At 40.9% G+C, this 26,135-nt stretch overlaps 1 protein-coding gene across 8 annotated transcripts in view; it reads right to left on the reverse strand.

Annotated features, from left to right (window-relative positions):
- Positions 1-26,135, reverse strand: part of sh3pxd2aa (SH3 and PX domains 2Aa) — a 133,321-nt gene that overhangs the window by 62,844 nt on the left and 44,342 nt on the right. For all 8 annotated transcript variants that reach the window (XM_088075996.1, XM_088075999.1, XM_088075998.1 and 5 more), the window contains 3 exons: positions 23,749-23,825; positions 21,974-22,065; positions 534-559 (listed from right to left, as the gene is read on the reverse strand). In XM_088075996.1, the coding sequence (XP_087932122.1) occupies positions 534-559; positions 21,974-22,065; positions 23,749-23,825 (195 nt within the window). The remainder of the gene's footprint in view (positions 1-533; positions 560-21,973; positions 22,066-23,748; positions 23,826-26,135) is intronic.

Here is a 26,135-nt window from a genome sequence, read left to right on the forward strand (position 1 = left end):
AAGCCCCTTACAAGCACATTCAAAGGTATCTCTGTGAGAGTGAAGCCAGTCTTCCTTATTGAATTATTTAGAATACTAAACATGTGTCATACAAAAAGCTCTTCCTAGAACTTCAGCTGAAGTCAAACAATCTTTCAAACTGCCACATCAGAGAATAATACTTTCTCTTAACAAAACACACGTTAATGACTTTGTTTTGACATCCCAAAGAACTATCAGGCTGCTCTGAAACCCCACCCCGGACTGCGAGGAAAATCTACAGCCAGAAGGAGAAGGCTTGACAGCTTTTTGATCCCACCCCAAAACACAGTCGACAGCAAGTCAGCGTCCCGCAGCGGGACAAGTAAACAAACCACACATTGCAATCACATGGATAACAGACAAGTCGCAGAGAGAGTTAAACAGTCATACGTCATGCAGCATAACATCCTTTGGATCTGAGGGAGCAGTTCTGTTAGCAGCAACAAGTTGAAAGAAAAAAGAGAATGAATAAGCTTTTGGGGAAGGAAAGTGAAGAAAAACAAATGACTTACCCGACTTGCGCTTGGAGCCATAGTCCCTGAGGGAGAAGCAACACAGGAGGGACATAGTTAGTGACAGCAGATGCCGCTCGGTCAACAACAAAGCATGCGGTCACTGCATATGGATTGTGTCACTCCTAAATAAACTGGCAACTACACTCAGGCAAAAAAAAAAAAACATGCATGCAATCGGCTTTAGCACACTAACAACTGCATGTGTTTGAGGGCGAGGGAGAGACGGAGAGTAAAGGATGGAGAGAGAGGGAGGAACGACTTTGGCCAGCTGCCCGTACTCCCCGCAACAGACACAAATTAGTCATGTGACTCCAAAGCGGCACCACCATCCTCTTCCTATACTCCTTCTCTTCCTCCCTCCCTCCCTTCCTTGCCCTGTCAGAGAAGACGGCGACCTCTCCCCACATTTGTAAGAAGGAGGATCAGTTGCTTAATGGATTCTAATGGGATTATGCCACAAGGCTAAGCTATAGATGGGGGGTGACAGAGAGCTGTGTGTGAGGTTTGCTGTGCTGAGCGTGTCCGCCTCTGTCCTCGTCAATAGTGACTTTCGGACTCGGGCAGCGTGGCAATTGAGTTAAAAAAGATAGAAGGAAGGAGAGATCAGGTGAAGACAGCCTGTGCTATTTATAAAAACGCAGACCTGACAATCTGTCCATCGTCGCTCCTTATTCTTCCTCCCTCCCTCCTCCCGTCCTCTGACTCTACTGCTACTCAGACTCAATGTGTCCTTTCCTGAAGCCTAATCAAATCCCTCGTCTAACCTCAAATTTAGCCACGTCATCCTGCCGCAGTGAAAATCAGACACAGTCAGAACAATAAAACTAAAGCACGATGCTGTAGTGAAGAGCTGGATCCCACTTCTCTCCCATCCCCTCTGTCGTTTAAAATATAACCATATAGGCAGTGTTATCAACCCCCAGACAGCAACACGGGATATAGAGACCAGAAGGTGGAGTGGTTTGTGGATGAGTAACAACAACATGACTCTCATTTCAAGAGGAGCACCAGATTGCAGATAATGGCTGTCGGGGACATCTCAGTATAACAGAGGGATGTGTGTGAGGTAAGTAGTTTATGTATGCATATCAGCGTGGATGCTAATTAAGTCTGCCCGCCAACAGGCGTCAGGTGAAGTGTGCAATCCATCATAGATGTTCTTCTAATGGATTGTTTCCACCAGCAGATGGTTCGGTTCAGTTCAGTTCGGTATGATATTTTTTTTTTTTTTTTTTGCATTTCCTTTGTGAAAAGTTGTGGATTGTTCCTTTAGTGGAACAGTTGGAACCATCCCCATTTTCCACCACCCCTCAGCTTGGGGTACCTAGCACATAGATCCGGTACTAAAAGGTGGAGCTAGAAACACTGCAGTCCATAGTTTAGTCAGTAGTCACTGAACTGAGCTACGGCTGGTTTAACCGCTGTTCATACTGTCACAAGCTTTTCACACAATAGTTAAGTATAACTATAAAATAAAAAGATGTTTCACAGCCTCTAGCAGCAGCTGTAGACTGAGAAAAAATAATTTAATTCACTGCCGGCAACTTTAAAGGTGGAATGTTTACTTATAATGTAATGCATGAGCTGACGATGTGAATCCATTAGTACGCCTTAAATTTCAGTATGACAACTTCGACCAATCCATTTGTTTTTAATCTCTCTGTTAGATGACACATACTCTTAGTAATGAGTGGATTTTCAAGCGTTTAAGAATGTAAACAGCATATGTAAATCTTCACTTGAAGTGTCGTTGTTTCGGTACACTCCAGCGGCACTAAACCACTGCAGTCAACATACAAACCCGCCACTTATAAAGTGGAAGAGAGAGAGAGAAACTCTTGCTCAATAAATGATAAACAGAGGGCAGACTTTACTCTGTATCACCGGTGAACAAGGAAATACAGCGAGAGCTGATGGACAGAGCAATGAGTGACAACAACCCCGCCCACATACAAGAGCACTGTATGCAGTGGACATCTAGGATCTATACCTCTTCGTTGGTGGTACTTTTGGTTCCAAAGGTACGACACCAAAATCTTTTTGTGGAAATGCAAGTAAAGATTCAGGATCACTACCCAGCAGCAGAAGCATTGTTCATTGGGACAGTTGACCTCACTGGCCCTTGTGAAACAGCCCATTTCATTAATGAGGGCGTTCTTATCTTGTCAGGTGTGATGCACAGCAAATAGGCCTGGAAGTTTATACTGCAGTGCCAGGAGAATACATACTGCTCAGGGCAGCGTTGCCAGCAGTCGAGGTAGTGCCCTCTCACTGCATGAGGTTAATGAAAACCTCCTCTTGGCTTTTGCTGCGACCGCATTCAAGCTAATAAAGAGACACAAGTGCTTTACAAGAAGACAGAGAAACGGCAGACAGCACACATGCACGAGCAAAAGTCATGTCAGATACAACAGCTCTGGATTCTTGAGTGTCACTATCCTCGCTCTGTTTTTCTCTATCCGTTCATCCGTTCCCCTGTGATCTGATGTGTCTGTCTCTTTGTGACTGGCCAAAGCAGATGAATAAAGCCTTTATACCGACATCTCCACCATGATCACTGCGTGCTAGCAGCCAGAATATGCTTCATTGTCACCAAAGTGGGACGCAGAGAGAGCGGGACTTAACCCCTCGCCTCACCCCTTCCATTTAAAGCCATGTGGGACATGACCTCTAATACATGGGGAATGGATCATATTCAAGTCAGTGTTCAACAACTTTGAGTATACTGCAGTGTCTGGATGTGTCTCAGTGGAAAGTATGCTGTGGACAGACCGAGCCTCGGAATTGGCAGGGTGTTTGCCAGGATGTTTGCCCTTTTCGCTCCAGGCTTGCCGCAGTGGTATTAAAGATGCTGATTTCCTCTGTTCAGGCGTAAAAGAATGTTTTACATCTCCAGGGAATGTAAATGTGCTTACATTTACCCGGTACTCTTCTCTTGTCGATTCTCAATCATTTGCTGGCTCTATTAAACTCACGTTCAATTTCATTCCAAAATAAAGTCAATATGTAAAGGGACACGGACGAAGCCTTCATGTTGTTGATGTTTGTGCACACATTCCTGAAAGCTTACGGATACTGACGAAGTAGAGCAGTACAATCGCAACTTGTGGAAGGCAGTGAAGCATAGGTCAAGCGAGACACTTCAATAGGACATGACACAGACATTTTAAAAATAGCAAAGAGGAATGAATATGTAATCTATTTTAAAAAATGCCCGCACAGACCCCTGCCTACAATGCCTTCTTGATTAAAAAGTACGTTATTACGACAACCTGCACTGTCACCATATTTCTCATGTTACTGTCATGTCACAAAACAAATACCTCTTTTAGAAATTGGAGGTTGAATTTTGGCACATAACACAGTGGCTATAGATAAAAGCACATCAATATCCCCCTATTATTTCGAATATGACAATACTCATGAACTGCATTTTCCATATAAATATGAAGAATTAGGCCATTTTCATGATTTAGCATATTTCAATTAAGACATGTGGGATATGCCTGTATTATTTGGTTTTTAGGAGCATTATTTGGGCTTATTCAGGAAATGCTTCTCAAGTGGGGTTTTTACTGCAGTTTGAGACACACGGCCTGTTGTCTGTTTATGGTCATCTCTATGCGTTGTCATAGATACATTGTACACAAACCATTGGCCAACAGTTTGCATGGCTGGGGTAGAGATAAATGGACTGCACTTGTTTAGTGTTTTTCTAGTCTCCAATCATCTGTGTTTTGTAACAACTTTTCAGTGGGAATAGTGCCACAAAAATCTGTTGTTTTTTACAGAGCCATTGTCGCCTTTACAGCCAAAGACTGTGCCACCAAAAGCGGGTATTTTTCCCCAAAAAATGCTCTTTTCCTAACCATGACCAAGTAGTTTTTGTTCTTAAACCTAACCACACATTAACCATAGCATTGTTGAAATCTAAAGTTTCTGCAACATGACAACAAGCAAATGTAACATATCTTTGGTTTGCAGAAATTTTGCTAATAAATGAATACAAGGACAAATATAAAATAATTTTGATTTTTCACTCTACTGTATATTTTGTTGTTTTTTCAGCAGTGCAAAAATGGTACACATCTGGTATGAAAAAAGAGAAAAAGCAGCCTGCTCAAAGTATATATACATGACCACAGTACAAGTGACCCAATGTGTAAAAGGATTTCCTCTTCATCAGCAAAACTGCAAAGGTAGTTTTCATATGCATGCGGGATGCCTGCTGGGTTAATTGAACAAGCAAACGGTAAATGATCTACACAGAGTGACAATACAATAGGTGTAAGTGTGGGACCTGGAAATGGCTGGTTGTAACTTATCAAGGAGGTGAGGACAGGGGCCAATGAATGAGTTTTGTTTGATGGAGAACAGCAGCAGCATGAAAAGTACTTTGCTATAGCAAACTCCCAGGGAGCCTGTTAAGCTATTCCTGCTGTGCATGGTTTGAAAGGCAAATACGACCTCGAAGCTCTATAAACAAGTCCCAATCAGGAGAAACGCAGAGGTGTAAGCAGTTTCTGGTCCAACTGTAGATGTCTATACAAATCGCTCAGCTTCCAAGTAAACTGAAGCTGCCCCATATCTGAATCTCCTGGGGTTAATCTTGCTTAATAAATGATCAGATGCAGTTGCAGAAGACACAGCTGTTGAAGCCCTTTGTTAATCCTGACGCTGCTGATTGGATCAATAGCCTGTGCTTCAACTGTTGCTACAGAAAGCAGGTCAAAGTAAAGGTTATCTTGTATCATGTGTAGCATTAAACATTCACAGAGGGATTTAAAACAACATGCCTGCATGACATCTACGCATTATCCCACTGAAACATCTCAGGAGGCAAACATTAGTCAACACAAACACATTAACCATGCTAGCAGCAACTAGTAACAGAAGTGGCTAATTAGCACCAACAATGACCTAGTTTCGACAAAGTGGAGGCATTATTTCCGCAACAAAGAAAAAATAAAGATGTTTATCTTGTTAGCTAAGCAACTAACATTTAACGTTACATTAGGACATGCCAGTGGGAGTGCAGCTGGCTATTTTGGGCTTTATTTTTAGAGGTATCGGTTTGGAGGCATCTGCAAAGCATTAGGGTACAAAGGAGGGGCAGGGGCAGCAAAATGTAGAGAGAGGGTGGGAGGATGAGGAGGGAAAGCAGAAACACAGGGTCCAGGCTCTATCCTGTGACCCGGGTCCCTGAGGCTGAAATCAAACGCTTCCCTCGAGGGCTGAACAACCAGCTCCGGCTGCCAGCTCTTTTTCCTACGTCGGCTGGAGGTACGGAGAGGAGGAAGCGAGGGGTGAAAGGCGACGTGAGGAATACATACTGCGGTGGTAGAGAAAAGGGTGTTTTATGTGGTTAGGTGGAATCTCAAGGCCATTTTTTGTAGCCAGTAGAGAAAAGCTACACTGATTCTGGTGACAGTTTGTTTTTGCAGAGAAGTTACCAAGAATTTACAGTTTTAAGTATGCTTCCAGTATGAGGAGCATACAAAATTTCACAGTCCTGAAGTTATTTGCTGCTGTAGAAGTGAGAAATGATCATGCACATATCAACACAATCCAATTATGTTGAACTGCTATGAGCCAGAGAATCTGCAATGACATGACTAATGTTCACACACCTGATTTCCCATTTCAGAATTGAAGTTAAAAAATGATGGCATCAGAATATTAAATGCGCAGTTTTAATGTTAACTTATCATGCACAAATGTGAAATTAAGAACTGATGTTATTTTGACAGCTGCGATGTTTTAGTGACACTGAGTATAAAACAGAGATGGGCATTTTAGGAATTTCCATATTCAAGCAGCTTACATGCATTTAGGTATATAGAGTACTCAAGTACTCGCAAAAAAAACCCCAGAAACTTAATTTTATAGATATGTACATTGGCCAGCAACAGAAAACAAGTACATCTTGAAATGTATTTATTAAAAAGCCAGGCTCCAATAGGCCTATTAAACCATAAATTCAAAGCTAACATGAGAAAAATCAATACTGAATACCGCATGAATACTGCTGTCCAAATTAAGCATCCGAGTACTCACGGCCACTCCTAGACAAAAGTACATACTAACTGACCAAATGGCAGCTGTATTAATGTGTGTATAAATCTCTCAGGCATAGTAAAGAAAGGTATGTATATCCTGAACAAAAACATCAACAGATGGGCCAGTTGCAAACATGGGACACACACATACACACATTTCGTCACACTTTTCATCACATACTGACATTTCGTCACAGTGTATTCACTGACTACGGCTCCATGAAGCAGGAGCGCCTTCATGCACGTCTTATCAGTTCCAGAGCTTCAACCTCTAGACATTGATTGTCAAGCAAAAACAGATGTGAGAGAGTATGGGAGGTGGGCCATGTGGTCTAAGGGTCAGGCAGGTCAGCTCTGTGGTCAGCTGACTACAGAGGTCTTAGTCAAGGGATTTTCAGCTGTTTGCTCATGAATAAGCATGTGTACAGCAAACTTAGAAATCTGTATTTTTCTGGCGGCTCTCTTGCCTTCTGTTTATCATGACATCACCTCTTTCTTGACTTTTCTCCACAGCACATAGTAGTGCATCTGAACTAGGATTATGTTGATGTTTAATCCTTTGATACCGGAGCAAATTGGCTTGATTTCTTTCAAAAAAATGGGAAAAGGGCGACAAACAACTTAACTAGAAACGGCCTAAAATAGCAAGACTCAAGTAAAAAGTTACAAGAAAATTACCTGAAAAAATGCCAAGAAAAAAGTAACGTAAAATGAAAAACTAACAAAGAAAGGGAAATAAACAAACATGAAAATGACCTCATAAAAAATGTCCCTTTTTTCAGGAATTACTTTTACAAATACATAATCAAGAAAAGTATGAATGTAGTTTTCTGGACATTTTTCCCAACATTCATTTTTATTTATTCATTTATTTTAATATATAATAATTTCCCCAGCTAATTTTTCAGATAGGAGTTTGCATGTTCTCCCTGTGTCAGTGTGGGTTCTCTTTGGGTTCTCTGGCTCCCACAGTCCAAAGACATGCATGTCAGGTTCATTGGTGACTCTAAATTGCCGTAGGTGTGTATGAGAGCGTGAATGGTTGTCTGTCTCTATGAGTCAGCAATATGATAGTCTGGCGACCTGTGTTGGGTGTACCCCACCTTTCAATCAATGACAGCTGGGACAGGCTCCAGCTCCAGCCCCCCCCCACGACCCTCATGAGGACAAGCGGTTACAATGAATGAATGAATGAATAATTTTTAGATAATTTCCTTGTCACACTGAGTACTTTTTTGCATTTCCTGTGTTTTTGAAAGACATCAAACCAATTTTCTCAGGTTTAAGAAATGTAAATGCTAGTGAAAGGCGTCTGAATGAAGCACGTGAAAATGTATGTCAATCCAAGCGTTAAAGGGTTAAGAGCGAATGAAATGAGGTGGTCAAATGTGTTAAGCCTCTTAAAGAAAATGACTAGCTCTGGTTTAAATATCACTAGCATGGTTCAGTTTTTATCCTCCAAAAGAAAAATAAACACTTGAGTTTGCCATTTGTTTTAACAAATACTGTATGACTTAATCCTTCTTGCATAATAAAACTGAATCAATCTGATTGGAAAGGTGAGAAAACTCAATGTTTGCTTTTGGTGCAAAAAGAAAACCTTCAGTGGAAAAAAGAAAAAAAGAATATTTAACAGCACATTATGTCAAGTATGCAGTTTTATCTCCCAATCGCTGCGGGCCGGTCAGCTTTTGGTTCCATACAGTGTTGCGTGCTTGGACCACATTACACTCCCTTGCAAGTGTCGTAGTGTTGTTTTGATTAGATTTGTTTGTGGACAGAATTGAACTCGAACTTCATTTTTTAAATAAACTTTCAGTTGCTTCAAATTGTAAAACAGACTTAAAAAGTGTTCTATGAAGGAAATGGATTTATTCATTAAGCGTATATGAGTGGGTTGGCAGATAAAGGGCTAATCAATGTGTTTACAAGCATTAGCATGTGGCTGCAAGTTAATGGCTCCTAATGGCCCCCTGCTAGGCTACCCTGCAAGACCAGTAAATAAACACTTCCCGAGATTATCGCCTTATCCTGTCTCTCTCTCTCTCTCTCTCTCCCTTCCTTGCCTTGTCCCTGAACGACACACCCCAGTTCATCCCTCAGCGTCACCAAATCCGGACTTCAGCCCTAACCCTCCCACCTACTAAGTCCCTCAAGGGCCCCAAATTACCCTCAGCCGTCCCCTGTCTTTTAGCCCTTATGGCCATGACAAGGCTAAAGCTCAGTGTGGGCATTAGCACTCCAGATGGGGTTCAAGGAATCAATTAACCTCAACACTCCCCTGTACACACCGTGCAGACACACTCATTGTACACACACATACAGGTTGCAGATTTACAAAAGAAAAGGCAGCTGAGGAATGTTTAAGCAAATAAATACACACAGGTTTTCTACCCTTGTGAGAAGTGTCAAGGCCCTGAAATACCTGGCTGACAGAAAAGTGCACAGTTAACAGTTTATTACTACATTTGGTATCTGTATGTGCAGTCGCTACGTACTATCCAGCCTACAATTGGACACACGTGATACATTTTGGTCCGTACATGGACAATCTGCATAGACCAATGCATAAACGAAAAAAATAAATAAATAAATTTACGTCTCGTGGACAGTTGGGGCTTTGTTTGTTTAATTTAATCTTATTTTACTACATTTTTAAATATCCTGACTTTATCCTGCCCAAATGACTGTGTTTATTGCAATTATTTTATTAATAAGAGAAAACAGAGCCCATATCAGCACTGTGTGCAGTACAAACAACTTATATTATATAACGCAACTTGCCACATGTCTGCAATATGTAAATCATGAACAAAGTTAACATAAATCTAAACAAAAATGGGCACTTTAAACAGAATTTCGATGGTACCATCGGCTTTATATAAAGATGGATGAAAGGACTGCTTCACGTTAGCGGGTGGGACATGGGCAAAATAAAATGTCCAAGTACACGCCAAAGAAGTTTTTCTCAAAGATGTTTTCTATCATTTAAGGTAGTTCTTATCACCTTAATGTTTGTCCCAATTTCATTTATATGCTAAGTTTGGTTTTAATTAGTTATTCACTGTTATAAAAAGCGGATTTTATGCACATGATTGACAGCTGTGTGTGCCAATCAGTGTGCTCGTGTTGAATGGCGCAGCTCACAGTTGGGTGGACGGGTGTATAAGTGGGAACTCCACCACTGCAGAGATTGCCAGTGCCCAGACTCTGGCTACAAATGACATCATCAGCGCAAGATGGCAGCAGCCGTATCTGGGATATATTTGGCTGAACTTATGCATAGCAGGGTTAAGTGGCATTGCAACGTTTATGATTTGTAGTTTTACTATTTTCACAATGCTTATCGTACATTCTTAAAGGGATACTTCACTGATTTTCAGCTTTGTATCATAACAATGTGAGTAGTGTGTGTAAATTAACTATGTTGACCTTCCCTCCACCTTACCAGCGTCTAGACGTTCCTGCTCATTCGCCAGTGAAATTCTGCCAGATGATGCAAATTGTCTCATCGCTGGCTCCTGGACTGTTACTCAAACTATAGATTTTACTTCCCTGTTTTTGTATGCCTGGTGCTAGTCTCGTGTAGCCAGACCATTTGCCACAGTGCTGTGCCTAGTCCGCTAACAGTTAACAGCAGATCGCCATGTTGTATCGGACTAGCCGAAACCAATAACCATTATGTCACCCATAAGCAGGAGTGGTTATTGGTCCGGTGCGGCAAAGTGCATTCTGGTAGTTGAATGTTTTCTACCTCTCGAGTAAAGGCGAATGGCACAGCCCTTTTTTCTCTGTTTTCTCAATGAAATACTTGCAATTCAAACAGAACCTAGCACCCATGCCCAGACTGTCATCACAAGGTGATAACAGTAAAGTTGCAAATAGAGTGATGTGTAAACACATGTATATAAGCCTTAATCTAGATCCTGGTTGGTGATGGTTTTCAAAGGTTAATGCAAGACTGTATAACATTAGCTGAGCATGGCTAAAGCCAAGAATTATAGCAAAACTGACAGTACACTGCAACATCCATCTAAAGTTTAAAACATTAAGGAACTAAGCTCTAATAAGACTTCACCCCGTCACCAGGAACAAACCTGCTTTTTAGGCAATCCCCTTAAAGAGCCCAAAAGCTGACCAATCACATGAGTTCATGACTTATCCCACTAATAATCTGATAATCTTGCAGCATCTCTCTCCTCGAGGCACAAGCCAAGGTCGATCCCTATTGTTATTCATGGGGAGGGTTGTGAGGGGGCATGATGAATGATGATAACATCACCCGTGTCTCGCACCACGGTAGCCTATGGGGGCAGTGGCCAATATTTTCATCATGGCTGAAATGTGGTATGCGCATATTAATAGAGAAATTTGTCACTGTTATGGTCTGCAGAGGACAGATAATGCCATTTAGGCTGATAGTTATATGATTGCTAAACCACGGCCCAGACAGATAAAACAAATCACAGCTCACGTCCCATGCAAATCGACTCGGTAAAAATGCAAGATGCTGGGCAAAAAAAAAAAAAATAGCTCAGTAAGAGAGGGAAAAAGTCTCACAAAAGGGAAAGGGGAGATAAATTCCATCCAGTGGAAATAGATCTCACACAGGAAGAGCAGGGTGCCAAAATGGACATAAATACAGAAAGAAAGACAGAAAAAGACTCCAAGAAATGCTTGAGAAGCTGGTCAGACAGGGGATACATTTATAGAGGAGGGGAAGCCCTGGGGAGGGTTGTAAGTGGACAACAGATTAGACCAGTGGCTGAACTGGATACAGCAGCTGAGGGGTGCAGAGGACTCTATTTGCAGCTGTTTGTATTGTGAAGTATGCCACCATGTGGAGAGTTACCAAAGAGTAGAATAATGTAGCTTGATGGAAAGATGCGATTTCATACTTTTCTGACAGTAGTTTGATGGTGCCACTTCACCACCTACGCACTGCCAAGGTGCCCTTGAGAAAGGCACCGAACCCCTGGTGCAGTAAAGAAAAGATGCAGCACTCTGTCACCCCATACACTAAAACATAGGTATTACTCATAGTCATGCACAAGGCACCCTTTAGCATTGCTATTCTGACATACAGCTGAAAAACGTTGTACAAGTGGTTAATGTGGTGAAACAGTTACAGGTTTTGGCAATAAAACTAAGATCATGTTTTCAGGTTAAAATAAGAATGTCATGCTAAATACGGCACCTGACTGACCTCAGTGCCTGTTGACCGTGTGTATGCATACATACATATCTTTAAATTTAAAAAACATTTGGTTTCACATTAGACTTTGGTACGTAAGTGGTCTAATTTTATCTTAAAACAACACACTTTTGGATCCAAATGAGACAAAAACTGCAGTCTCCTACATGAAAATCCGGCTTTGTTTGATGTATCTACCTCCACACCCTTCCAACCCATGTGGACATTCTTGCTCTTTATACTATTTAAGCTTACAAATATTGTCGCAGAAGGTTTGACATTGGAGTTAGCGGAAAGCCTGGCATGTCTCATAAAGTTGTTAATGGACGTCTTTGGCATCAATATCACAGGCCAAGGGGTGTCACAAAGTGGTGGTATTTGCCGCCCTGGAAATTGAAATGTGCTCTCTATTTATACTAATAATTTCGATATTCGTTTAATGTGTTTAATGTGTTCTTAACTAGTGAATATCTTAAAGACAAGACTTAAACAATAAGAGCGATTTCCACTTGACAGACTTTTCATTTAAATAATTTCAAGAGACCTAACAAGATAAAACTACATGTATAAGCATTTACAAAGACAAAAAACAGAAAAATAAACACAGCAGAATATTTTCTCAAACTCTACTCTAACAATCATCTCATGACTCCTTGTGGGGGCCATAACCCACAGGCTGGGAACCACTGAACGAGAGGGTGCCACACAAAAAAGAATCAGCTACAGTAGGCAGTTCCCATGTGTGTGAAAATGCCTAAAAATATCTCCAACTGTGCAAATGTGTGTACACAATGTCCGAGTTTTGACACATAAAAATGTCATGGAGCTGTTATGAGGAAGTCGGCTCTTTGATTTCAGGCTTTTGTACCGCAGGAGAGAAATATCCATGTTTTTGTAGTTCTTTCTACTGCAGGACATCAGAAAGCAAACAAAAAACCCAGAGATCCTGCTGAAGGGTCCACTCAAAATACATTAAACATCAAGGGCACTCGGCTTCAAACAGCAGCAACTGATTGCACAAGAGTGACATCAGATTGGGGTCTCACTTCCCTCTGAGCTGCAGTTCTTTGCTCCGCAGACAGGGGTCGGTGCACCTCAAACGCAAGCAGACAGGAGAGGAAACTGTGGCTGATGGTAGGATCTGCTAGAGGTCTGTGTGCTTTCTGAGCTTTGATTGATGGGATTGATTCCTGTGCTGCATTGTGAGGCACGTGGCTCCTTTTTCTAATCAGATCATAGTCTGAAAATTCAATCTTAGAAGGTAGAGTAGGAGAGGCGCTGGGTATTGTCAAGGCATGACTCATTTAATGAGATTTTATGGAGACGGTATAAAAAATAAGATGTCACAGTTTGATCCGGTCATAAAAAAAAAATGGTGTTAAGGTCAATTCACCTTCTACCCTTTAACCAAAATGTCAATAAATTGCATCCACTGTCTCATGTATATAGTCATGTGCTCCCCTGTTTCTGACCTCCTCATCACCCTTGGGATCTCCCACATTCACTTCATCTCCTCTTTTTCCAGGAAGTGATGAAGTGGACACATTTCATCACCCTGGTAGCTACAGCTGTCCTGGCCCACTCTATTCATCACACTCATGTACAGTCAGGCCCTCCAAGAGCTATTACTGTAGCAAACCGAACCCCACCTTGACAACACCCTGTGAGTAAGTGTGTGAGGACGCACAAGTGAGTCAGACACCGCATCGGGTGGGTGGGTTGGTTTGTGGGTGAATGGGTGCATCCATGTAAGATGATGGCGAGGGAAAAAATAGAACGAAGACAGTAGAGCACAGACGGCAGGTGCTCTGAAATAACCTGATAACAACAAAGCTGCTGTATACAACAAGCACAACCAAATTAGTCCTGGAATAAACAGTCAGCTCTCCGCTGTGTCTCCTGAATGCAAACATTTTGAGATATAATTGCCTGAAGTGTACAACTGCTCCATTTCAGACGGATCAATAAATGCGTACACATGAAAGCGCATACATGTACACACAAAACCTCCCACAGGCCACACGCTCGGCTGACCACTCCTCTCCACTCTGACACACTTAAAGCGTTTAACCCGATCGACGCCGGCACTGTGCACCGCTAGTGTTGTGCTGTGCCGTCTCCAGTGAGTGCTATTGATCCTAATAGTGTGGGAGAATGGAGCAGCTTATCCATTAAGGCTGAGTGAGTCTGTCGCCTGTCTCCTGCTCGCAGCAGACAGAGTGGAACGGACAGATGACTGGGAGGAGAAAGACAGAGGTGGGAGACTGGGAGGAAGGGGAGAGATGCTTCATAACTCCTGGACAGTGAAGAGGATCAGCACAAGATGGGAGAAGAAGGGATAGAAGTGAGGAAAGAGAAAGTAGAAAAATTGCAGCAGGAGAGGAAGTAAGTTTATTTATATTGCATCTTTCAAGTGCAGAACATCACAAAGTGCTTTCCAATAAGGCAGCAGACATAAAATGCAGCCTTAAGAAGAATAAAAACAACATAAAATAGAAACATAAAATATAAATAACACATGGGGCTAATCAGGTGGATCTTGAGCAGCCTTTTAAAGGCGTCCACAGATCTTAGAGTTCCAAACTTTAACAGCCATAAACTCAAAAGCAAAGTCTCCTTCGGTTTTTAAGGGCTGGCCACACAAGGATTGATACCTCTACCAATGTGAGCATCCACACTGATGAACATTAATATTCTGTAAAAAGTGGCACAAATCACGCACTGCGCACTCCAACTGTGTCTGCAGCTTAATAATAACAAAACACTTCCCAATGATTCAGAGGGGAGCCCAATTGCCTTTCTTCTTGATAGCACCCTTACAAAGACTGTTTGTTTGATGAAGTGGGTGTATTTTTTTTTCACCTAAATGAATTAAGCTTAATCTGTAGGGTCCTTTCAGATCCATTTTTTTAGAGTTTATGTATGTAAACAGACAATTTCACTTAGTTTTGAGGTTCAGATAAGTTGTACTGCTTAATATCATCTGCACAGACGTGATAGGAGATACCTTTAAAGTGGCCTGTTATCTGCTCAAGGGGACGCATATACAAGGTGAATAGGATGAGTCCCAGGACAGAACCTTGGGGTACACCACAATAGCAGCAACTGAGAAACTACTAGTAGCTCACCTGGTAGAGCGGGCGCCCCATGTACAAAGCCTTTGTCCTTGCCACAGCGGTTGGATTCCAACCTCTGCTGTTTGCTACATGTCATCCCCTCTCTCTCCCCTTTTCACCCTATCTGTCCTATTAAATAAAGGGGAAAACCCCCTCAAAAAATATTTTTTTTAATTGGGGTACCGTGTGTACGGTGTTAAAAACTCCACAGAGATCTAACAACAACATATCATTTTAGACTGTGAGAAAAGCTGTTTTTTCTTCTTTTTTTTTTAGTATACCTGACAGGAACAGCCCCTTACCCTGCTTACACAAAAAAGAATAAAGGTTTCAGGTTCAATTCTTTGAAAAATTATAATATAACCTGAACCCTAATCAGAGCTTAGAATTGATCAGTGTTAAATAATTGTTATTTAGGACGATCCTATGATGCATTAAGTTTGTTGCATGTTAGAAGTCAGCATCAGATCATTTGGATATAATAGACAAGCTGAAAAGATGCACACTCACACAGCCATGATGGAGTACTATTACTCTACAGCATCCTCCTTGTGGTTTCACATCCCTTTGCTTCCTCTACAACTCTCAGGCCACATTGGTACTTGAACATAAACATAAAAAAACAAACAAACAAACAAACACAACAAACACACACACACACACACACACACACACACACACACACTACTAACACACAATCACCACTTTAAATGAATGGCCAGTCTCATTCCTGAGCACACTCCCCCATGATTCATTTTCATTTAGCAGTTGCATTATGGGTAGGGAATAAAAGGAACTCATCAAATTTAGCCCTGACACAAGTCAAGTCCTGTGGGCCATGACGTCTTACTAACCATTAACTGAGCAGTCTTTTCTTTTTTTTTCCAAACAGAGAGCGGGAAATTCACCCTTCTGTGCATTTTCTTCTTTTAGTGAGGCGAAGTGAGACTCTGCAGGGATACAGAGAAGCCAGAAGAGGTTCTGGCTCAATTTGATCTGAAGCTGACTGGAGTACAGGGCTTCCTCAGGCAGAGGTCACCAGCAGCAACTGAGAAAAGTCCTATCAGTGAGGAAGGAGGAGTACCATAGGTACCCACCTACTGACTTAGTCTGCTGATTAGGATACTCTGGTCTACAGTATCAAACACTGCAGTAAGATTCAACAGCCGCAAACCAGAGTGTTCACCTGATTCACCTGCATCAAGATACCACTTACAGGTACGCAGGAATTATAAATTGCTTTTAAAAACACGCTCTCTAAAGAAAGTGTAAGCAAACCTAAGATACACTCTCGTCTTGGAATGAGCTTTGTTTGCTTGGTATTTCACCTTGCTGTATTTGATTTTTTTTTCAGCAATGTGTCTCTTGTTTTGTATTTTTATAACTTCCTCTTAGATGTGCACTTACAGTCTGACAGTCCACACCAAACAGCAACCTCTGAGGCTGAAAAATTAAGCCAATGCAGGAGTGCCAAAAACTGCAGTTCATCAACTGGCCACTTGAGGCTGGCTCCAAAACAGAGCTAATCCCCATAGACCCCCATGTTAAAATGCCAAACTTTGCACCAGAATAAACATGCTTACAGCCTGGTACAGAAAAAAGTTTTGCCAATAGTGTCCTCAGCTTAAGTCAAATCCTCCTCTCGCTCCTTCACACCTCTAACCTCTCGTCCAAATATGGTCACTAATGGCTAAAAAAAAAAAAACAAGGTAGCAGCCGAAATGCCGAATTCGATGCAGCCCACAAACACATCGGTGATTTCTCAGTCGCTACGCCCGTTATTTATACAGTCTATGTGCCGAGGAACATCCTGGACACCAATAACTTAGAAAAAAGGAGAAAAATACAGGCAGAGGGCAGAGACTTTGCAGATACACCACCACACACGTAGTGGATCATAAGTACAGAAGCTCTGAGAGGCAAGGTAAAAAAAAAAAAAATACATGTTGTGGACAATGTTGGTCAAAACCTAAGTTTATCTCACAAGTAAGTGATATTATCTTCTAAGTACTAGCTATTATCTTGTGGTGCAAGATAGGTCAACTTTAATTATGGTGTTTTGAGACTGAGAAAGTCATGCAGAATGAAATGCTTAATGTGGGGAAAAAACGGAATTGAATGTTCAGCCAATTGCAGCATAAACAAAGGGTTTTACCTTGTCAGTTAACTAACTATAAATGTCTGCTATAAAATGTGAGGGAACTGTGCAGTGGTGATGACAGGATCCTACTTCACATGCACAAGAACTGCCTGCCAGCATTTACGGTACCAAATGCACAAATAAGCAGTCCAATCTGCAAGTGAGGGAGGGAACAAAAAAAAGAGAGTGTTATGGATACAACATCGCCGTAACAACACCTTCTGTGCATGAAATAAACGTATATTTTGGCCAATATTGTCCATAAAAAAAATTATTAATTAATTATTAAAAAAATAGCACTGCCACTCTTCCAGGCTTCTGTTAGTAAGTGATAACTGAGTGAGATTACTTTTTTATGTGTTTATACATTGATTTTAGGAGAATCCTGCATGATATACATGAGACTGTGAGAAGAGTCCCCCAAACTCCATTAATTTCTTGAATAACCAGTCAAACTACACAGTCAACAAGATGAGAATACTTCCCCGCTGCTGGACTTTTTACAGCAAACGTTCTTGTTTTGCTTTCCAGAGCTGCGGTTCAAAGTGGATGAGAGTTTGATGTCATTGAACTGCTTCCTAATTAGCACTTGCTACCAAACTCTGTTGACATGTCAGAACGGTGCACCATTATGAATCATGAGAGGAAAGCAGGAAAGAAGATAAGTATCTGTATCTGTCTTTCACCTGTTTAGTTTCAGCTTGTGATTGTCTGATAATCACCTAAACACCTCCAATTCAGACACAGCTTATTTGGTCTCTTTAAGGCTGTGTTGATTGTCTCATGCTGCTGTGAAAATTCATATCAATGTGTTGATTGCCAGAGCTGTTACTATTTCAACCCATTGTTACCCAACTTTATAGCAGTATTTCTAATTGGAGTGGTGGTGTTCAGATCATTTACATAAGAAATGCAGCAGTGCCATGATGTCCCTAAGTGTGTAAGTATTATCAGAAAACTGAATTTAAGTACCAAAATAAATTCGGCAGAATGGCACTGTTCAGATTGTTCCCTTATTACTTTCCTGTATTAATATTATTGATTCATTAATATGTAAACAGAATCTTGATATTGATACTGCTTGTCAAGTTGGGGGTCATTTTGACTATTTCAACATTTGGCCATTTTTGTCAATAGTTTTAAAATGAACCAGAATCACCATTCCTGGCTTTGTAAGTATTTTTCCCTTTCTTTTGTGTCCAAAGTTATTTTAAATATGTATATATTTTATATTTTGTGTTTTAGTTGTAGTGTTACAATGAAGGATCTTCCTCTGAAACATGGCCAAGGTCTTAAATAATGACGTTAACTTATGTAGAAATGTAATCCATATGAGTACAAAACCTCGAGCCTCTTCTTGTTCTGAGCAACTGTTTTTCTACTCTGGCTACAGTATGATGTCGTCATGTAGTGGATTTCTTCATATGGTCAACTGCTCCAGGGACACTTCTGCTAATGTTTATATTACATTGCTTACACTGCTAAATGAAGCTACATGCTGTTGTCAGGGAAACATGTAGATTTGGTTGCCAATGTGGTTAATTTCTCACCTATTTTTCAGATCATATTCCTCCGAGAACATGTTAAGCTTGGTTTAGAAGATTAATTTCTGATTTTTCACAATAAATAGTGCCACTGTTGTCCAATATACCCATTCTCTTGCTGTAATAATGGTGCAAAGATATGGAACACCTTAAAATGTTGACCTATCAGAGCACACTGGGCTTTTAAAGGAGGGGGGCATTATAGAGACAGACGGTGGGTCCTCTTAGGTCTTCTTTAAAGCCACCTCCAGTCAGATTCTGCTGACGCTACAACTACAGACACATCTCAAAGCTGTGTTTAATTTCTAAAATTTTAGAACAATTTTAGTGCAATTAACTTTTGTTATTTGCAGAGAAATGCACTTGTTTGGTAAGTTCAACAGTGACGTCATGTTGCTGTCCAATCATGACAGAAGTTGCAGTTTGGATTTCTGCTTTAATAAAGCACTGATCATTAAAAGGAGTGGGTTTGGATCTCTGGTAAAGCACTTTCCTCCTATTTATGTAGTCACAATGTGTGAGCGTGCTCTTTTGACCTGTGGAGTTCCTCAAGGGTCAGCCCTTGGACCTCTCTGTTTTTTCCCTCTAAATATTTTCTTTAGGGCACATAATCTGTCTTTTATCACTTCTATGATATGTGCTCAGATATAAGAAGAAAAAACAAAGTTCACACATTCAATTATACTCCCATGAATATTTAAAATAATTACCACTGAGGCGATGTCTCAAGCAAAATACTCTTCTGTTTGTCTTTTGTTTTTCTTCTCTTGTCCAGTACCTAGCCTTTTTGTCATCTGGATGTGCATGCTTTTGTGAATTTTTCAAACATCAGCTTGATTCCAGTGGAAGAAAATTAAATATCCAAAGCATGAACACACATTTATGGTTTATCTCGCACAACAAAATGAATGCTATTTCTTTGTGCACCACGGTGGCAATCTGACATATACAGGACACAGAAAATAGAGTGTGAGAAAAAAGAGAGAGAATGAGATGGAGAGAATAAAAGGGTTTAAAGACATAAAGGGCATAAGTCAGATGAGAAACAGGAGGACAGACAGACAGTAAAAGAGAGATGAGAACACAGGTAAGATGGAAAGCTGAATGGACAGCGAGGAAACAAAAGCTGTTGATCAAAGAATGATTGCGTTGGCGGTGGTAACCTTGAGCTGTCGCGTCAATTAAATGTATCTGAATTTATGAGGCCGAGTGAGATACAAAGAATTAGAGGCGGGAGGAAGGACGATAGGGAGAGATACCACATTATGCTGTGCTGAAAAACACTGGCAGGCAGAGGTCACCAAATCCTGCCTGCTTCACTTCTCTCCTCTCATCCAAGAGACAAAGGTGAGGACAAAACTCTAAAGTACAGATTGACGGCAGAGGAGGAAACGCTGAGAAAAGTAATTAAAATACAAAAAAAGGACATAGCCTGGGTCTAACAAGAGTGCTCGGTTGCAGCGCCTCGGGTGCAGCTGTCTCTGTGCATACAGGAACACATTACAAATGAATAGTGCGATACTGGCATTTGAGGTTTGGAGAGGAGAGTGTGTTCTCTAATTAAAAACTACCCAAAGGGGCTATCTCCTGCTATGAAACAAGTCATTCTCCTCCTCCCACTCTCACATCCATCAAATCCTCTCTCTCCGTACCCCCCCACCCCCCAGCCTGGCCTTGTAGGAGGTTTGTAGAACTCGGAAAGAAAGACCTGATATGGGAATAGACTAGAAAGTGGTAACAGACAGAGAACTAATGAGCGTAGCCACTGTACAATCATGCTGTATATTTGACACAATGACATGCAAAAGATGCTGAAATTCATAACATGATAAACAGGTATTTAAGCATGTGTGTTAAGTGTATTAGTATCTGAGCTACTGTGAGTAACTTTATTAATTTCAAAAGGATTATTTAAACAACATCATGTTTACATTTTGTGCCTGTAATAAGTATGAGCAAGTTTATACATTGTACGCATGCGTTTAAATCTGTGTGTGATTTCATATAATGTATGTCTGTATAGACTAATCCAGGTTATGGGAAAAGTAAATAAGCCATCGTTACTGTGGTGGCAACTCAAGCCCAGTCAACAGAGGAAAATGTTGGCACTGTACATTTTTGCAAACCATGAATATGTTACATATGCATGCTTCAAACGTTTCTTATCAACATCTCTGAAGTGACGTAGTAAATGAGCTGACGTTGTCATCAGGAGTTAGAGGTAATGTTGACAGCTGAGTGCGAGACGCCTGCCAGGCTTTGAGACCAACCAACAACAAAACTGGTTGTTTGTTCGCGACATGTCTCTGTTTTTCTAGCGGCTTTTAAGCCCCCAAATATGGGTGTTTTTTGAAACTCACAGATCTGTTTCCACCAAGGATAGTGCCATAAAAAGGAATAGTATTATACTGTGACATTGCTGCATTTCTAGGTGGGACTATGCTCCAAAAAAATGGGTATTTAAAGCCAAAACAAGATCTTTTACTAGCCATAACCAAAGTAGATTTTATGCATAAACCTAACCCTGAGGTAACCCCAGCATTGTTGAAGTTTTAATGTATGCACTACATAATAACATGTAACATGCAAATGTAAAATATCTGTAGTTTTCAGCAATGTAAAATGCCAAACGTTTTATTGTAATTGGGTTTGGCACCTGTAAGCTGGTGCAATTATGGTTTTTTTTGTAAAGAATTTAAATTCTTAGCCGATTTTGTACAACTTTTGTAAGAAACATATCCAGGAGATCTTGTACAACCTGTGAACAAGCTGAAATACTGTCAGCAAAATGCCATGAATGAAGCTAACTTTACAATAAAAAAAGCTTAGCATATGCATATAAAAAACTCTGTGACCAAATTCAGTCCAATATCTCATTGACAACTAGATGTCTTTTTATCTGCAAATCACCAAAATGAAGATTTTAGATTTTGAATTGAGATTTTATGATGCTCCCTCCGCAATACAATACAGCTATACAATAAAAACAATAAGTTTCATCCACAGACCTCTGCTCTGTGTAGTCATTTTAATTTTAATGAATCTAGCCTAGCCTGTCCACAGTGTCTGCATATGACCTGATCACATAAAATTAGACATTTTTTCTTTTACAATTTTAAGTTCCAGATGTTTATTTCATGATCTGTGTTTAATATGACTAGGATGCAATAAATAATGAATTGTAAGTTTATTTATTTATGTTCATAAGCTCATCACGAGCAGAAAACATCAAAGAGCCTGCTTCTACTTGGTATTAACATGCGTTTTGGTATGTAATGATGCTGTCACTAGAGAGCCTGAGACATAAATCTGGTGATGGATTAGTCTATACACACAGTATGTGTACAGTAACAATGTGTTTGGTGACACGTGTGTGACACTTACTCCACTGGGGGGTTGACGTCCTCGGCTTTAGTCTCAAAGAAGCGCAGCACCTCCTCACTCTGAGAGATCTGAGGGGGGAGTCGCACCAGCGCCTACAGAGAGAGAACAAGGGGTTAAAGAGACTGCAGCTTAATTGCAATTGATTAGTCACGCTCTTTACTTTTTCACTTTCAAGTATCAAGGCAGACATATCTACGGCCGATATCTCCAACACTCAGCAGCTCACACCAAAACAATTGCGACTGATAAATAGCAAGACAGGTAAGAGAAGAAAAGAAGCATTTTTGAGTTTGGGTTGTACAGTCCCTTAACGGTGAAAAACTTTTGGCTTTTTTGGAAAAATAAATGGAGTCCTGGTCTGCAATAGGACTTGATCATGCATCCACCAAAAGGCATTCAACCATCCGTCCTCCACTTTATGCTCATTGACAAAGCCACACTGCAGTCAAAGAGGGGATCATATGTCTGACTTTACATCTATATTTAATGATCCAGCGAGCTCCAACCAAAGTAATAGCTCATGTACAGTACCGGGGTGCTGGACTGTGGAGATATGTGACGACACATGTACAGCATGGACTTTTCATTTGAATCGGCACAGACCGGGGCCACCTTCATATTTCATTCATCGGATCCTATATTATTGAAAGAGCCATGTGGTTGTGATTGAAGTGTCCGTATCTCGCTGTGCACCCACAGCTGACTGGACCCAGCATCCTGCAATCTCCAGAGAGCAGATCCTTTGAGAACACTGGGTAATTACTCTTCCTCTCTGTTGTTTGCCTCATAAACAGGATGTAGGAAGTAAACAGTGCAGCACACTCCAGCATCAGGCAAAAAAAAAAAAAAACAGGCCCACTATGGCAACTGTAAACATTAGAGCCGCTTCAGGTTATTTGGGTAATGAGGAAACCTTTGCCTGTGCTGAGCTAAGGATCAGGTTCATTCAGATGTGTGTAATTGCTTTTGGATTTTAAACTTCTTTGGTCCCAATTACCAAGTTGATACTGTGGGTAACCTTTCCTGATGCAGGCCAGCAATACTGCTTCCTAATTGTGTTTGCAGAGACAATCACAAAATCAGATTTTATGCACCCTCTTCCCTTCTGCTAGTGTGGTTTTGTGCCAAGAGAAGGGAAGGAAGGAAGTGGGGAGGGCAACACCGAGGAAAGAATCTGAAGCGGGTATAAATAAAAAAAACTATTAAGAGAGAGAACAGGAGGTGATAAGGCGAGTCTGCCTTGAACTAAAGAATGACGAAAGGCCGTCGCTTTCAAGGTTTCTTTTTTCCTTTGGGAAGGGGATGTTAATTTGAAGGAGAACTTTCTTTCCTGAGTTTATCAAATGAGGGGATAAGGTCGTTAGCGAGTGTGACTTTGAAATAATGGAAGAGCTCAGAGCCTGTCTCATGGCGTGCAGCGACTGAGAAGTCTGATGTGCAACTAGGTCGCCCCGCTTCTCTGTCTGTGGCACACATGAAAATAAACAACCCTTCAACTGCGGTGGGAAAAGATCATAACATTTCCCCACCAAGCCGAGTCCTTCACAGCCTCAGAATACTCAAGCGTCAGAGCGCATTACAGACTCTTCAAATTTCTCAGAATAGCTTGAATACTCAGCTCTTCACTGCGAGGAAACATTTGCATGACCGCAATTGTGTCTCAGTATGTGAAAGGACGGTATGAGCTGTGATCTTTGACCCCCTCACAGGCTAGGGGACATTCCCCAGAGTCAGATGGGGGGAACTTAAGGATGTTTACAGTGAGGCCTCTTTACCCTGCAGTAGTCGTCGATGAAACGCAGCCGCTTCATGGCCACGTCTCGCACATGACTCCTCCGGAACAGGATTTTGCCTTAAAGGGGAGCAAAAGAAGAAAACAAATTAAATTGCAGTTAGAGGTGAAGTAAAACAGAGAGAAAGTGTGATGACAGATGTAAATGGAGAGGAGGCAGAGAATAGAAATATTTGACAGCTAGACGTTAATAGATACCAAGAAAGCCTGAGAGGTGACATGGATGTGTGGGTTTTTTTTTTTTAAATGTGTGCACAAATTACGCAAACATATTTATTCGTATTTAGATTTGAACAGGTAAAAGGGACTTGGTAGGCTATAATCTGTCAAATATAATCAGTATGAATGAAATCAATTCTGTCTGAGGCAGAAATAGACAAGATAGCAAGATAGGGGCTGCAATAACTTTTTGGCAGGCTGAAAAAGTGCATTTTATGTGTATTGTGGTATTAGTAATTTTACGTGCACATAAAAAAACACACGCACACACACATCTATGTCACCTCCAAGGCTTTGTAGAAAAACCATGATGGGAAGATGTTGATCTTGCAATTCATTTTACCCATCTTTTTGGGTTACTGTGCACTTTATTTATCATTGTGTTCTTGCTGCTAAATTATTCTGTTTGTATGGGATGTTTTTACATTGAAATGTCTGTATTCCAGTGTCCACTGTTGTTTCAGCTCACTGTATTTGCCTCCCCAAATGTTATGTTTGTACATTTTCATGTGTTTTTACTTGCTGTGTATCCAATTGTCCTCCAGGGACGAAACTAAAGTCCAAGATGACACATGTTTATAGCAGCTTTGAGGTGATTTGGTAGTTCTGACTGCTTCATGTAATACCCAAGCTGAGCAGCAGATGTCACTAATGTACACTTTTTATTCTTCATGGCCCAAGCAATCTCAGTCCCTCACTCAAGGCCCCAGCTGCCCCCCTATGGATACCATGACCTCTGCCTGTGACATGGCTTTCAATATAACAAATAGGATTTAGTCATGCATTTTAAGCACTCCTCTCATCCCACCCTGTGGGAACATTAAAGTCACACCACCAAGAATCCCGACCCCCTGCCATCAAAATCTTTGCAATGCATTCTGTTGCAGAAGTATAAAATGATGAGTGTTTCTTGCATAATCAGCTCATCTGTGTATACTATTTAAGGAACTATATATGAAATATGAAAAAAGTTAGTTTTTAGGCACCATCAGGGATTTCTGACATGTAAAAATTTGCAAAGCCTCTGGGAACCCACGGAACAACAAAAACTTTCTTAATATATGTAATTTAATCAAAAATCAAAAATTTCAAGTCAGGTGTCAGTTTATACTTATTTGAAATGCCAAATGAAATCCCTCAATGCTCCTTCAGTACTGTAGATGTAATGTTCCCAGATGTGACAGCGTCATTCTGGCAAGTCTTCAGCTAACGTAACATTACATGTGCAGCACGCAGTGTTTGTGTATGTTACCTGGCTTTTACCATCATTACACAGATCGTCACCAGTGAGTTTGAAAAGCAATAAAATAATAAGAATAAATTAATAATATGACACTGGCATTAGCTAACTCTACAGTGACATAAATTATCACTGGATTCATAGCTTTGGTAAAAAACAGATGCACCTCAGCTCATGGTACATTATGCTAACTGTTTGCTCAATAAGTAATATCGAAAACACTGATTTTGTGCCTGAGTAGAGGAGCACAATGGCACAAACTTGACAGTTCATAGATTTGGAGCGCTGTTGGAATGAACTGTTCTGTTATCCAGAGCAACGCACTCTGGCCACTCTGTCTGGGGAGAAGGAGCAGCAAAGCACCAAACTGAGTGAATGTGTAATGAACTTAACTGTTGGTTAATTCATGGAGAAATGAAACACTCAGTGGCTTTTAGAAACAGTTCTCTCATTTTAGCATAGAGCGTCAGATTGGATTTATGAGCGCACCCAGAGTCAGAGGGCTGGAACAGACAGGGTTGTACCACACCGATTCTTCTTTGCTCCATGGCTGTTGTGGAGACGAGACAGCTGACAAAAGTGGGATCCAAAGAGGCAAAAACTTCATCTGCCACGCCCACACAGTCTAGAGAAATGTTGTTACCCTAAAAATGAGCTGTTTTCTAATATCTGGGAAGATTTATTTTCACTCAAAATTTTTGTTGATACTTAATGTGACACTCAACTTTGATATATGTGCATTCTTACTGTTTCAAGCCAAATTTCCAGAGACTTTAAATGACCATCTAAAATCTGAGCATTTTAAGTGAATATGCTTTCAGTGCATCAGCATCACTGGTCCTAACATTGTTTGCAGCTCACTTTTACTCATGGTGACCAATAATAGAGAGTAACTCAGTACATTCACTTAA

Source organism: Plectropomus leopardus, chromosome 3 (assembly GCF_026936395.1).
Source record: "Plectropomus leopardus strain MGB_pleo_1.0 chromosome 3, ASM2693639v1, whole genome shotgun sequence".
NCBI lineage: Eukaryota > Metazoa > Chordata > Actinopteri > Perciformes > Serranidae > Plectropomus > Plectropomus leopardus.